The sequence below is a fragment of the Musca autumnalis genome, unplaced genomic scaffold (genome assembly GCF_047663935.1).
Source record: "Musca autumnalis isolate F117 unplaced genomic scaffold, ASM4766393v1 scaffold_5, whole genome shotgun sequence".
NCBI lineage: Eukaryota > Metazoa > Arthropoda > Insecta > Diptera > Muscidae > Musca > Musca autumnalis.
Window position 1 is genome coordinate 94811486 of NW_027412088.1, and position 15377 is coordinate 94826862.

General features: G+C 34.2%; 1 protein-coding gene across 1 annotated transcript; it reads left to right on the forward strand.

Annotated features, from left to right (window-relative positions):
• The first annotated feature begins 4427 nt into the window (after positions 1–4427).
• On the forward strand, positions 4428–5021 carry LOC141386694 (microfibril-associated glycoprotein 4-like). The gene is made up of 2 exons (XM_073955613.1): positions 4428–4675; positions 4898–5021. Exons 1-2 carry the CDS (start codon positions 4428–4430, stop codon positions 5019–5021), a joined length of 372 nt encoding a protein of 123 aa, XP_073811714.1.
• The last annotated feature ends 10356 nt before the right edge of the window (positions 5022–15377 follow it).

Below are 15377 nucleotides of genomic sequence, written 5' to 3' on the forward strand. Positions count from 1 at the left end.
ATTTTCCTGTCAAAGTAAAAGTAGAAGCAAACTAAATAAGGATCATCTCACTAATGTATTACTTTTCAAAATTTGAACTGCTTCTACCATTAAATGATGCTGACATTTTGAAGCCAGATTTACAGTGTTTTTTGACATTTTCTTCTAATTTCATTCCGCAAACAGGTTTTTCAAAAAATTATATATAGGATTGTAGTACTTGCGATTCTGAGTTATTTGATACGAATAATGTGAATGTAGTCTGCACAGCTTCATAGAAATCTACATCCAAATGCGGAAATCTTGTGCGAACGTTTTTGTAAAAAACATATTTTTCGGGCCTAATTTTTACAATTGTCATTCGATTTCCTCGTACTTGATTGCACATTTTAGTTTTTTACGTTCCGGATCTAATAAATCATTGCCCGTAAAAATCCATCTACTAAAACGCGAGTTACAAGAAAGTCCAAAGTAGAAAAATCACCTAAAATTGTTTTTGGAAATATCGCGTATTTTATCGCGTTTTCTGCGGTTCGTTTCCACTGCAATAAAACAACTAATACAGCATCTTCGTTTTAGCGGAAACAGAGATTTGAAAACTTCACTGTTAAGAGAGCTACATTCATTTTATCCCAAAAAATAGTGTGTGATGCTACATCCACGGTTCTTAATTGATCACCTTGAAATAGATATATATCGATGTAGATTTTCATAATGGACATTGAAATCGGATGCGGACAAAAATTGTATGCACTTTGCGCAAATTAGCGATATTTTATAGGTATTTTAATGCTAAGATGCAGCTGATGCTACATCTTAGCCACCAAATTAAATTTCGAAAACTATATTCAAATTAAAAGATACGGTATTGCTGTACATGAAAATCACATGCGGACAAATTGATTTTGATATTTACGCGATTTACACATATTTTAAAATGCATATAAATAAAAATGGGTTATTTGACCTCTATTTCCATTTCAGACGCTTTGACAAATATCCCCATCAACCCAATTAGCTTCCCTAATGGGAAAGCTTTAATATGAATGTCAATAAAGCAAAATCCGTCTATTTTGTTGGGAGTTTTAAGCAAAATGAAGGAAGTGTTCCTATAAATTTTTACAATATTTTCTACTACATAATGCATGTGAAAAAATATTTTTTTAAACAAAAAATTATTTTTTTGACCAAAATATGTTCTTGGTTTGGCTGTAACATCCAAACTATAACGCCAATCTGTATGATTATAGTCTCATTTGATTTGCCGTGAAGTTTGGATGCACAACAATTTTTTATGTAATTTTATGACCACCATAATGGACCTTAATTTTGAAAAAAGTAGGCTTATATTCAATAATTTATCAATTTTATGTACATTCCGCGAATTCTGTGTAACATTTTGCAGGTATTATGCAATCTACCCGCTTAAGTCACTTCGAGAGAACTTTTTTGTAACAATTGTGCTCATTAAAATAATTAGCGTTTTTATAATATTTTCTATCTTAAAAAGCGAAATAAAACCGCCATAACTTTTGTCCGCAACAACCAAAAATTGGCTCGCGACCAGATTCGTACTGAAATTTTTTTTCTTACCCTACATATCAAAAATCGTTGATGTAGCGCGAAAAAAATTATCCTTTTTTTCTGAAATGGAATATGAAATAATTGACAATATTCGTGATATACACTTTCATACGGGAAAAATGTGCCTAATCGAAATAATGGTTTTAGACCCCAAGGATGTTTGGACGAAATGTGTTTCAGACAATTTGGAGTCGATTTAGCCATGTCCGTCCGTCTGCTGTCATGGCGCACGATAACTCTCGAACGGATCTGCCGATTCGGTCCAAAATGTGGCCTTCGTAATATTTTGTGCAAACTTAGTTTAAGTTGGAATATAAGCCATACCGGTCCACTCCTTCAGGTACCTTCCCCACAAAAGTTCAAAAATGTTCGGAAAAATTGTGCGCACGATAACTCTTGATGGGATAAGCCGATTTGGTCCATACTTTACACATCCTAATATATCTTCAAATATGGACTATATTTGTCCACTCCTTCTGGTACCTCCCACAGAAAGTTTTGGATAAATTCACTTTAAGACCTGCTCTTGAATCACTTTAGTTTTTGTAGCTGCCTCAATTATGCTTCTTGAGAAAACAGCTCGAAAGTTGTAAAAAACATAGGTAGTGGCTGGAGAGCTCGAACCGAATACTGCGTTCAATATTGCAATATTTCTTTCAATATTAGATGAAATTCGAAGGTGGTGCTTATAGGTCAACTCCTTCCGGTACCTCCCCCCCAAAAGTTCGAAAATATTCGCTAAAATTGTACTCGCGATTTCTCAAAGACGTTGCAACCGATTTGGTCTAAACTTTGGATCTCTAAATATTGTCGAAACTTACATAATTTTTTTTTTTTGGGAAAAAGTTTTTTATCCACACGGGCTGAGGGTATATCTCTGTCGGCAATGCCGGCTGATACTTTTTTACTTGTTTACATAAAACGACCACAGGTTCCACTCAAATTATTATTTTAAGAAACCCATCGGTGAATCGGGCTAAAACAGATTATTTTACTGAAATGCGTTTAAAGGTTCTTATAGTGCAATTGCTCGCAAGTGACAATACCCCATACCTCAGTTTCAACATAAGTAATTTTTTGACAAAGAGGGTATCTTGTGTTTAGATGCTAAAGATGTAAAAACTATGACAATTTATTTATAAAAAAAGAGAACGAAAAATCAAAAACTATTTTCCGCGCACATCCAAGAAGAAACAAAAAGAGATTGTGGAAACTGTTCTCATATCAATGAATTTAGTCTACAAAACTTATATTACAGCTTTACAAGAAGTGCGGTAGAGAGGAACTGTTGATATATGCGAAGAGAAGCACACCCAATATGTCTAACAGGCAATATTTTCAACTCTGGTTTTTACACACCCCACCATAAAAGGTAAATATACCTTTACTTTCTTTACTTCTTACTACTTTATTTACGTTCTTATTCGTTTGAACCCTATAACATATGAATCGGTTTCGAATAGGGACTATATGGTCCACACCTTTGGCTACCTCCCACACAAAATTCGGATAAAGTGAAGTTTAAGAGCTCCTCTCGGATCGTTTTGAATTTTTTTAGTAGGTTCCATACTTCCTGAGATACTGGCTTAGAACCTCCAAGAACCCTGACGGCACCAACCAAAATGGCAAATTCGCAAGATAATTTTCGCAGGGAGTTTCAGATTGATGCAGAGTTTGCACATCGTATTATTTCATCCAGTCAGGTTGGAATATGGACTATATCGGTCCACTCCTTCGGGTACCTCCCACACAAAATTCGGAAAATGTGATGTTTAAGAGCACCTCCCGCATTGTTTTGATTATAGTTTCAGTAAGTTTTTTTCCGGAGTAAGTGAATACTTCCTGAGAGGCTGTGGGTATACCTCCGTCAGCACAGCTGACTGATACTTTCTTACTTGTTTGGTCTGAAAGCAGCCAGGTGCTTTAAGAATGTCGAGATGCTTAATTAAATCTGGTACAGGTAACTACCATAATAGTTTTGCTGCTGCGAAGTCTTTCAGTCTCATTCGATTGTCAGACGTTTCACTGTGGAGACTTAATATCCCGACTGTTGGGCCAAAGATATTCTTGTTTTCTATTTTGCCATTAAAATCGTCATATATTTCTTCTAAACGTTCGTAAAATATATTTTTGGTCTGTCCTTGACTTCAGAAACCAATTGTTCCTATTTACTTAAAGTTCGTGGTTGAGGGTATAAAAAGTTCGGTCCGGCCGATCTTAACACCGTTCTTACTTATTCGTTATGTACTGTACACATACAAAAATTTCGTCTTGATTTTAAACATTGCCACCACTGTGTCATGTTGGGATTGCATCGAATAAAATTGACATTTCAATCTTATCAGTTGAGAGATATATTGTCTTTAAGCAATGGACAAGGTCTTCTTTTTTGTTTGTTTTTCCCTGAAGAATCTGTTCCTGTGCTTAAAACATTTTGTTACGGGATTTTTTTTGCGTGGCGAAGAACGGAGACATGCAAATGTTCAATGCAAAGATACCTATATAAACGAAACGAAATGGGATGCATCCAATGATTCTACGAAAGCAGGCGAAACGATTTGGACCGGGAATAAAAATGGCTATCGCAATCAAACGAAAGGTTTTGGTGTTTCTTTTGATATTTTTAAAAGCCATTTATGGCATACAAATGGAAGAGGTAAAGTATATGTGCTAGTCGCCGGCGCCAAAGTCAAAACTTGTTTCGAATGACAATTTTTATCTTAGTTGTCGCCTGTGACAAAAGTTCAATATAATGAATCTTTGATAATTTGTAATATGCATGGAAAGTTAAATGAGCTGGAGCAGAGTTTCGTAAACACCCATCATGTATTAATGGCATTTTGGAGAAAATACACAAACTAGAGATGAGTGTAAAGGATCTACGTCAGAATACCAAGAAGTCAGGTGAAATTGTCATACAGCGGCGAATAGATGGCTCCGAAGATTTCTTTAGTCCCCGGTCGGATTATAAGCATGGATTTGGTAACAGTTCGGGTGAATTTTTCATCGGCTTGGATAAATTGAATAAGCTAACCAATTCTCGCCCTTATGACTTACTGATCCACATGGAAGATTGGAAAATGATAGCCGCTATGCCAGATATGATCAATTTGTAATGTACTGAAGTCATTGGGTAAATATAGCGGTTCCGCTGGTGATGCTTTAAGTTACTCCCTGGGCCAGAAATTCACTACAAAAGATCAAGATAATGATGTTTGGCATAAAAATTGTGCTGTAGAATTTACCGGGGTCTGGTGGTACAAGGATTGTCACAGATGGTTAGTGCAAGTATTGCAAAATCAAAAGATGCAATTTGTTTTCTTTTTCATTTTAGCAATCTGAATGGCAGCTACGTGAAGGGCACAACAAAACAATATGCCAAAGGTGTGGACTGGGATCCATTTAAAGGACATTATTATTCTTTGAAATTTGTGGAAATGATTTTAAGACCCACATAAAACTAAATTTTAACTATTTAAACATTAATCCTATTTATAATATTCGCAAGTAATAAATGCGAGATATCGCTCATTTACTCAAGGAGTGACACATTTCAAAAAATCAAGCTTCGAGAAAAAAGCGTTTTAAGTTGGCGATTGAAATTTGACTTCCCAACTTAAAAAGATTATTACACAAAAACTAAAGTCACTACTTGGACCATATTTTGCAAACAGCTAGCTAGATATCAGTGCTATATTTCTGTGCAAGACCAATCTTGATTTGACGTGTTTTAGTGCTTCATAACCTCGAAAAACTTGTGTGTTGAATTACACTGTGCAACATTTTTAAGGTGATCTTGTGCAAACAATTCGAACTGAGAATTTTTTGAAAGTACACACCCAAACGACAAGAAACCCTAGTTGGTTTTTGTTGTGTCAGATCCAGCTCGGATTTTATGGCCCTATCTAGACATGGTTAAATATTGAGTTTTTAAAGAAATTCCGGGCTATATCTCTGAAACCAAAGCGAATCTTCTTCTGACCTCGGAAGCAAATTTGAAGATAAGGACAAGAATAAAATATTTGGAGAAATAATGAACTCGAAAAATTACATTTATTGCCTGAAATTTCAAAATATATGCAAAAATTCCACAAATTTTATGCAATTCGCACCCTATGTCCAAAACCGTTAATTTTTTCTGAATATTTTCCCTGGAATGTAATACACAACTCTTCAGAACATGTCATTGTTGTAAAACGCCTCTATGCCGTTGTTTTCAGTACATTTTTCAACGACGATTTAATAAAAATGTCAATAATGTAGTGGAACCCGAATTGCGAGAATAAACTGTTGGTGTGAACTATGTTTGAAATGCGTGTTGTAAAAGATATGATGCAAAATACCGCTGAAACAACATGAAGTAAGCATGTTAGATTTTTAGAATGTTCTAAAGAATTGTTGAGAACTTTATTTGGAAGATTTTTGCAAGAGGTTACTTGGTTCAACTCTCAATAGTTTAGCCGATACTGACCAGAATTTCAGCAATTATGTAAAATTTTCTATATTTTATAGATTTTGATGCCCTAGATGGAGTTTTTCTTATGTGGTTTTTTCAAAAGATAAGTTCTACTAGTTTAGGGCTACAATATTGCTAAAGACAGCAAGGCCAAATTCCTATTCGTTTCTGCGATAAAGGCCTGATAAATGCAAAAAAGTGTAGATTTAGCCCGGTGTAGATGAGGCCATAAAATCCGAACTGGATCTGACAGGACAAAACCCTAATAAGGTTTTTGTAGTCTAAATATGTACTTTCAAAAAATGCATACTAGAAGTTGTTTGCATTTTCAGTGTTGCATAGTGTTATTGGCAACTCGTAGTAAATGAGCTGTAACTCGTCGAGTTTTAAAGATATCAACTTGAAAATTTGACACAAGATAAAGCAGAAATCGTAGAAAAGATAGAAACTACTAACTCAGAAAACACATTTTTTGAGTTATGCCACTCTTTGAGTAAATGAGTGATATGTATATACCACCAGTGTTTGAATTTGCTACTAGTTTTTCACAGCACAGCACAAGGTCTATGCTGGTGCTGTGAAAGTGACGCAGCATAGCACATAGCCACAGCATCAAAAATAAAAACGGATGCTATTGCTATGCTGTGCTGTTTTCAAAAACAAAATCGAAAACTGTTGCTGTGCTATGCTGCGAACATAAACGTAGCATAGCACAAGGTCTATGCTGTGCTTCTGAAATCTTCACAGCACATAGCATAGTCATCAAAATCAAAAACGAATGCTATTGCTATGCTGTGCTGTTTTCAAAAACAAAAACGAAAACTGTTGCTGTGCTATGCTACGAACATAAAAGTAGCATAGCACATAGCATAGTCATGAAATCGAAAAACGATTGCTGTGCTCTGCTATGCTGTAAACATTTCTACATAGCATAGCATAATTAATGTTATCCCAGCAAACTCACTAACCCTCATTATTATAAATAAGCCTTCTTTGGTTATAGTTTGGATTTTTCGAACAGATTTTTTTAGCGTTCCGGTTAAAATAATATTAAAAGGAATCAAAATAAAAAATTTGTAGACATTCCTACTATTACTACTGATTCTTCATTTTATGGATACTTTAATGAACAAGCAGAAAATCCAAATGGCTCATATTTTGAATTCAGATGTGTATCCGTCGACGAAGTACTGACAAGTTTCTCACGTGTGAAATCAAACGCCATAGGTCTTGATGGCATCGATCCAAAGTTTGTGCGTATTTTACTTCCCCACCTTCTACCTTTTTTATCCATCTATTTAATAGTATCCTTACTTCAAGCGTGTACCCAACCGTTTGGAAGCATGCAAAAATTATTCCAATTCCAAAATCAAATGTTGAGTTTCGTCCTATCTCAATTCTTTGCTATTTATCAAAAGTTTTTGAAAAAATTTTACATTTCCAAATGTCCGAGTACCTCCATAACGAATCAATGTTGTCTGATATGCAATCAGGTTTTCGTCCCAATCACAGTTGCATTAGCGCCTTACTTGAAGTGTCAGAATCCATTCGAAGTGATATCGATGATAATAAAGTCAGTTTTCTCGTGCTTCTCGATCACTCTAAGGCCTTTGATTCTGTCGACCCCTTATTTTTATGTATGAAGCTTAAAAGTTTCTTTAAGTTCTCATCAACTGCATCAAACCTCATAATGTCTTACCTCAGTGACCGACTACAATCAGTCCATGTGGAAGATTCAAAATCTAACCCATTGTTAGTTTCAAAGGGAGTTCCACAAGGCTCAATAATAGGACCATTATTGTTTTCCTTGTATGCTAATGATTTACCCCTTCAACTGATTCATAGTAAAATTGTTATGTACGCAGATGATGTTCAAATATTTTTAAGTGATTATGTTAAAAATGCCAGCGATTGTCTAACAAAACTAAATGAAGACCTTTCTAACGTTTTCAAGTGGGCCTCTGCAAACGGTTTACAGTTAAACCCACAAAAATCGAAATGTCTTGTCATCCACAAGAATAAACATTTCTCTCCTCAAAATACTGACATTTTCATAAACCAACAAAGAATTTCTGTTGTTTCGAACGCAAAAAACTTGGGTGTAATTTTTAACAGCACGCTAAGTTGGTCAAGCCATATTAACGTTGTTGCAGGACTAACACATGCAAAGCTGCGTACTTTATGGACGACACAATCTTTCACGCCTTTTAAAATTCGATTACTGTTGGCCAAAACTTTTCTAGTACCAAGCCTAATTTATGGTTGCGAACTTCTCGCCAACTCAGATTCACTAAGTCAACGAAAACTAAATGTTGCTTTCAACAACATTACTCGATATGTATATGGCTTGAAACGATCGCAACCTGTATCGCTTCTTGCTTATACACTTTATGGCTGTACATTTAAAACATATCTTGCAATTAGATCCCTGATATTTCTGCACAAAATCATAACCAGTCACAAACCGAAAAAACTTTACGACAAATTAATTTTTAATCGGCCTAGCAGAGGTAGACGGTTAGTACCCTTTATACGACGGAGTTTGCTTTCCGAACAGCACTTCTATATCTTTTCTATACGTCTTTGGAATACTCTCCCCCATAATATCCAAAGCATCAACAATGCGTTCTTGTTTAAAAAAAGGATCTTTAATTTCTTACCCTCGTTAAATGTTTAAAAAGTTGCTAATAGTTTTTCCTTTTTTTCCTTTTACTTTCCATTAAAAATACGTTTGTACCAATTTTTAATTTTGATAGTTGTTATTTCTTTAATTAATTTCTCAATTAAAATTATATTTAAATTATTACTTAAATTAAATTGGATATTGTTTATTTTTATATAATCCTGCACTATAATTGTAAGAATTAATTTCTTGTTGTGTAGGTGTTCAATAAATAAATTCAATTTCAAGGTGAACTTTCTTGGCATTAACTTATAATGTGAAAATTATATGTTTAATGTCTTCAAACTCGTTTATTTTGCGTTTTCAAATACATCCAATAGTAAACGAAAACTTATAATAATGACCCTATGAATTGTTCAGTGTTGTTTATTGCTTACAAGGTACAAACATGGTACTTTTTTCATCGATTGGATAATAAATGTGGTCTATAGAGTGATTTTGTGAAAATTCACCAATTTTAATTTTAATTTGTATTGGCGAATTTTCACAAAGTCACTTTACAGATCACATTGATTGTCCAATCGATGAAAACAGTTTACAAGTTGCTAAACAAGTAATCCCACAAACATTTTTGAAAATCGGGTCAGATTTTAATTTTGGCTATATGGCACGTGTTAACATACTCCGATTGAGCTCAAACTCTGACAATCTTAATTTTTAACCACACAGGCGAAACCGAATGAATCACGAAACTCTAGAAGACATATTATTAGTACAGCTAAATTCAGCCTTTATAAACGAAGCTATAAACAAATTGTTCCTTTTTGAAGACCAGAATCAAGAAGATTAGTGCAAATTTTTTTATAATTAGCCATCGTTATGCATTTTTCTAATTTCCGTTAAACATTCTAAATGTACAAATATATTTATTTGTGTATCTAAGCACTCAGACAAATACATTCTTATAGTTGAGCAGCAGTTGAATTTGCTGTTTGTTATATAACTGGCTATTTGGTAAGTAGTCTATAAAAGATCCATAGGGTAGAAAGATATGCTCTGTTCCAGAACCTAAAGTATCTACTATTTTTGATTTTTTTGACAAATTTGTAAAGAAAAAGTGTCAACATTTCAAAAATAGTAGACTGTTGCAGGTTCTGGAACAGAGCAATAGTTGCGGTCAAAATAATAGTAGTGTGTTAAAAATATCGAAATGTGCAATTAGTCATGGTTTCACAGCTCAATAGCAAATTCTGTTATATTTCAAATATGTACATACTTCTTTGCCATCAAACATTTTTCTGGGTTATGTTTGATGCTTTGCTGTTGATTTTGTTCATAGCACAGTACAGCAATAGCTTTCGTTTTTGTTTTCTTGACTGCGGCTGTTTACTATGCTGTTAAAATGTCTGCAGCACAGCATAGCAATAGCATTCGTTCTTGATTTTGATGACTATGCTATGCTATGTGCTTCGCAGATTTCAGTAGCACAGCATAGACCATGTGCTGTACTACTTTTATGTTCGCAGCATAGCATAGCAACAGTTTTCGATTTTGTTTTTGAAAACAGCACAGCATAGCAATAGCATATTTTTAGTGATTTCAGTGCTGTGCTGGTAGCAAATTCAAACACTGTATACCACAGTACAAATTGTTTTAACTTATGCATCATTGTGATGATCTGTTGTTGTGTATTGATGGCAAAAGGCAGACCTCGAATCTGCTGCAATATTTGTGTAGTTCCTCGAGTAGATAATTCGCAGCCTCAGTGCTAAAACTTGTAATAAATTGAACATATCGTGGAAATTGTCTTCGCATTTCCCTAACCTATAATTTTTAATAAGTAACTCACAAGGCCGGGAATTGGTAAGTTTTTATACCCTACACACTTTGAGGAAAGGGTATTATAAGTTTGTTTTTCAAAATTTCATGTAACACCGCGAAATATTCGTCGCAGAACCCACATGTGGTATACCAAAATTCATATCTCGACGAGATAAAGCGATTTTGAGATGTGTGTCCGTTCGTCCATTAAAAATTGTACGCACGCTACAGGCCGCAATTATGGACCAATCTTCACGAAATTTTGTATGGAGGTCGGTATCAGACCAGAATAGACCCCCATAGTTTTTAGTAATGATCCTGAAATATTTAGGGAATAAAATGGACCAAAAACAACATTTTTATGACGTGATTTCATTGCATCTTATGTATTGGTTCGAAGGAAGTCGTGATAGATCCGATCTTTTCATTAGCATTTGAACCCATGCAAAGGAAGTCGTGAAAGATCTGATCGTTTCATCAGCATTTGAACCCATGCAAATTAAGTCGTGAAAGATCCGAAATTTTCATGAGCATTTGGACCCATTCCGTTGATCCAATAGAGATGCGTTTTGTGGTTTTATTTACACACATTTTTCTAAATATATAAGATTAATTCTTTACAATATACTTGATTTAGTCGGAGACTCGAAATCACAACCAACGTAGTTAAAACTCTCGTCGATATGATAATGTCATTGCCAAGGGTTGGTGAAAAAGATATGCAAAAGCATTGGTGGAAATGACATGCCAAAGCATTGGTGAAAATGGCATGTCAAAGCATTGGTGTAAATAACATGCTTTGAATCCAAAAATTAATTACATCTTTTGGGGTCCACGCTCATATCAAATTCATCGATGAAGATGCTAAAAAGATGACATGGCACATCACTTGCACCCATGATTGAATAGCATCTTTGGCATCGAACATTTTGCTGGGTTAGACCACTATAATAGTCCGATCTGCGCGAAATTTTAAGTTTGGATTAACAATAAGGAAGAAGCTTGCAATTTAAAATGATGATCAGATAAAATTTAGCGGGTTAAATGGACCAAAACTTTTGTGTGAATATTGGTAAAAATTTTAATATACATCTAAGATATAAGACATTCTTGTAAAATCTTATATCTTCATTCTTGTAAGATACATTTCGCCCCCGTAAGTCAGATTGGGAAGACGAATTGTTAACCTTTCCATTGGTGTCAATTATGCTGATGTACGTGGCCAGATGACCGAGTTATTGCCTAGTATATGGAGGAATTCCACAGTATGAATTGTGTATAGTTTAACCATAATCACGTTAGGGGTTGCAGTTATAGCTCAAAACTGACAAAATTTTACACAAGGTAAGAGTTTTAGTCAAGGAAGTTGCCAATAAATTTGGGTAATGATCAGATAGTATTTTGCGGGTGAAATTGACCATAACTTTTGTGGGAAAAATATCCTAATATAATTTTTGGAAGATATTTTCATTTCTGGGGGACATATTCCGTCAAATTACGAATACGAAACTTAAAAACCAATCTTTGACCACACGCTTGATGCAAATTACATCAATGTAGCGGTTAGATAACGGACCTTTATTGTTTTGGCTTATTTGTAAGGAAATACATTTACCCTGCATGTTACAAAATGTTGCAATCATGAAAGACAAGTTTTTAAGTCATGATAGAGAAATTCCCAGTTTTTAAATTGAGGTAAATTACAATGAAGTTTTTGTGCCGCTTTGGGCAAAAGTAATATAATACCTCGATATATTGGTCGGTTCCGTAAAATTCACCTAAAGCTATTATAAAGGTCTTTTGATATTTTTTCTTAATACGAACTTTGGTTTTTAAGGTGCAATCCGTCTATCCATTATAAAATAAGTAAAATACCATCTAACGTTTCCAGTAATGGCACTATATCATTAGGATATTTTAAAAAATCGATGTCGCATTTTTTTTTTTTGGGCTACACACACATGATTATTATAGTTGGATTTTTAGGTAGCCAAAGTATGATCACAAATGGAAGATGATAACACGTGTCACTGGGGTCTCAAAGTTTCCATAGTAATTTCAAAGGTGAATTATGATATAATTACGGCCATTGAAGCCATTTCGTGACAATTCAACTTTGGCCCCATACAAACTACTATGGAGATTTTGACGCCCCAGTGGCCCGTGTTAAGATACTCCAATTGTTCTTAAACCTTGATAATCTTAAAATCCAACAAAACTAACAATATTATATGGTTGTCGACTAAAAATCCGACATCGATTTTTCCCTTTGAACTTAAACCAGTTATGTATCATGTATGTATGGAGATATCACGACTTTTCTATAAGTGTACTTTTAATGCTCTATCTCTTCTAGTTCCGGAGATATCACGACTTTTCTATAAGTGTACTTTTAATGCTCTATCTCTTCTATTTTCGGAGATATCATGACTTTAATATAGGTGTACTTTTAATGCTCTATCTCTTCTATTTTCGGAGATATCACGACTTTTATTTAGGTGTACTTTTAATGCTCTATCTCTTCTAGTTTCGGAGATATCACGACTTTTATATAGGTGTACTTTTAATGCTCTATCTCTTCTAGTTTCGGAGATATCACGACTTTTCTATAAGTGTACATTTAATGCTCTATCTCTTCTATTTTCGGAGATATCACGACTTTTATATAGGTGTACTTTTAATGCTCTATCTCTTCTAGTTTCGAAGATATCACGACTTTTCTATAAGTGTACTTTTAATGCTCTATCTCTTCTATTTTCGGAGATATCACGACTTTTTTATAGGTGTACTTTTAATGATCTATCTCTTCTAGTTCCGGAGATATCACGACTTTTCTATAAGTGTATCTCTTCTAGTTGCGGAGATATCACGACTTTTATATAGGTGTACTTTTAATGCTCTATCTCTTCTAGTTTCGGAGATATCACGACTTTTTTATAAGTGTACTTTTAATGCTCTATCTCTTCTATTTTCGGAGATATCACGACTTTTATATAGGTGTACTTTTAATGCTCTATCTCTTTTAGTTTCGAAAATATGACGACTTTTCTATAAGTGTACTTTTAATGCTCTATCTCTTCTATTTTCGGAGATATCACGACTTTTTTATAAGTGTACTTTTAATGCTCTATCTCTTCTATTTCCGGAAATATCACGACTTTTCTATAAGTGTACTTTTAATGCTCTATCTCTTCTATTTTCGGAGATATCACGACTTTTATATAAGTGTACTTTTTATTCTCTATCTCTTCTAGTTTCGAAGATATCACGACTTTTCTATAAGTGTACTTTTAATGCTCTATCTCTTCTATTTTCGGAGATATCACGACTTTTTTATAGGTGCACATTTAATGCTCTATCTCTTCTAGTTCCGGAAATATCACGACTTTTCTATAAGTGTACTTTTAATGCTCTATCTCTTATAGTTTCGGAGATATCACGACTTTTCTATAAGTGTACTTTTAATGCTCTATCTCTTCTATTTTCGGAGATATCATGACTTTTTTATAGGTGTACTTTTAATGCTCTATCTCTTCTAGTTTCGGAGATATCACGACTTTTCTATAAGTGTACTTTTAATGCTCTATCTCTTCTAGTTTCGGAGATATCACGACTTTTCTGTAAGTGTACTTTTAATGCCCTATCTCTTCTATTTTCGGAGATATCACGACTTTTATATAGGTGTACTTTTAATGCTCTATCTCTTCTAGTTTCGGAGATATCACGACTTTTCTATAAGTGTATTTTTAATGCTCTATCTCTCCTAGTTTCGGAGATATCACGACTTTTCTATAAGTGTACTTTTAATGCTCTATCTCTTCTATTTTCGGAGATATCACGACTTTTATATAGGTGTACTTTTAATGCTCTATCTCTTCTAGTTTCGGAGATATCACGACTTTTCTATAAGTGTAGTTTTAATGCTCTATATCTTCTAGTTTCGGAGATATCACGACTTTTCTACAAGTGTACTTTTAATGCTCTTTCTCTTCTATTTTCGGAGATATCACGACTTTTTTATAGGTATACTTTTAATGCTCTATCTCTTCTAGTTTCGGAGATATAACGACTTTTCTATAAGTGTACTTTTAATGCTCTATCTCTTCTATTTTCGGAGATATCACGACTTTTTTATAGGTGTACTTTTAATGCTCTATCTCTTCTAGTTTCGGAGATATCACGACTTTTCTATAAGTGTACTTTTAATGCTCTATCTCTTCTAGTTTCGGAGATATCACGTCTTTTCTATAAGTGTACTTTTAATGCTCTATCTCTTCTAGTTTCGGAGATATCACGACTTTTCTATAAGTGTACTTTTAATGCTCTATCTCTTCTAGTTTCGGAGATATCACGACTTTTCTATAAGTGTACTTTTAATGGTCTATCTCTTCTATTTTCGGAGATATTACGACTTTTATATAGGTGTACTTTTAATGCTCTATCTCTTCTAGTTTCGGAGATATCACGACTTTTCTATAAGTGTACTTTTAATGCTCTATCTCTTCTAGTTTCGGAGATATCACGACTTTTCTATAAGTGTACTTTTAATGCTCTATCTCTTCTAGTTTCGGAGATATCACGACTTTTCTATAAGTGTACTTTTAATGCTCTATCTCTTCTAGTTTCGGAGATATCACGACTTTTCTATAAGTGTACTTTTAATGCTCTATCTCTTCTATTTTCGGAGATATCACAACTTTTATATAGGTGTACTTTTAATGCTCTATCTCTTCTAGTTTCGGAGATATCACGACTTTTCTATAAGTGTACTTTTAACGCTCTATCTCTTCTATTTTCGGAGATATCACGACTTTTATATAGGTGTACTTTTAATGCTCTATCTCTTCTAGTTTCGGAGATATCACGACTTTTCTATAAGTGTACTTTTAATGCTCTATCTCTTCTAGTTTCGGA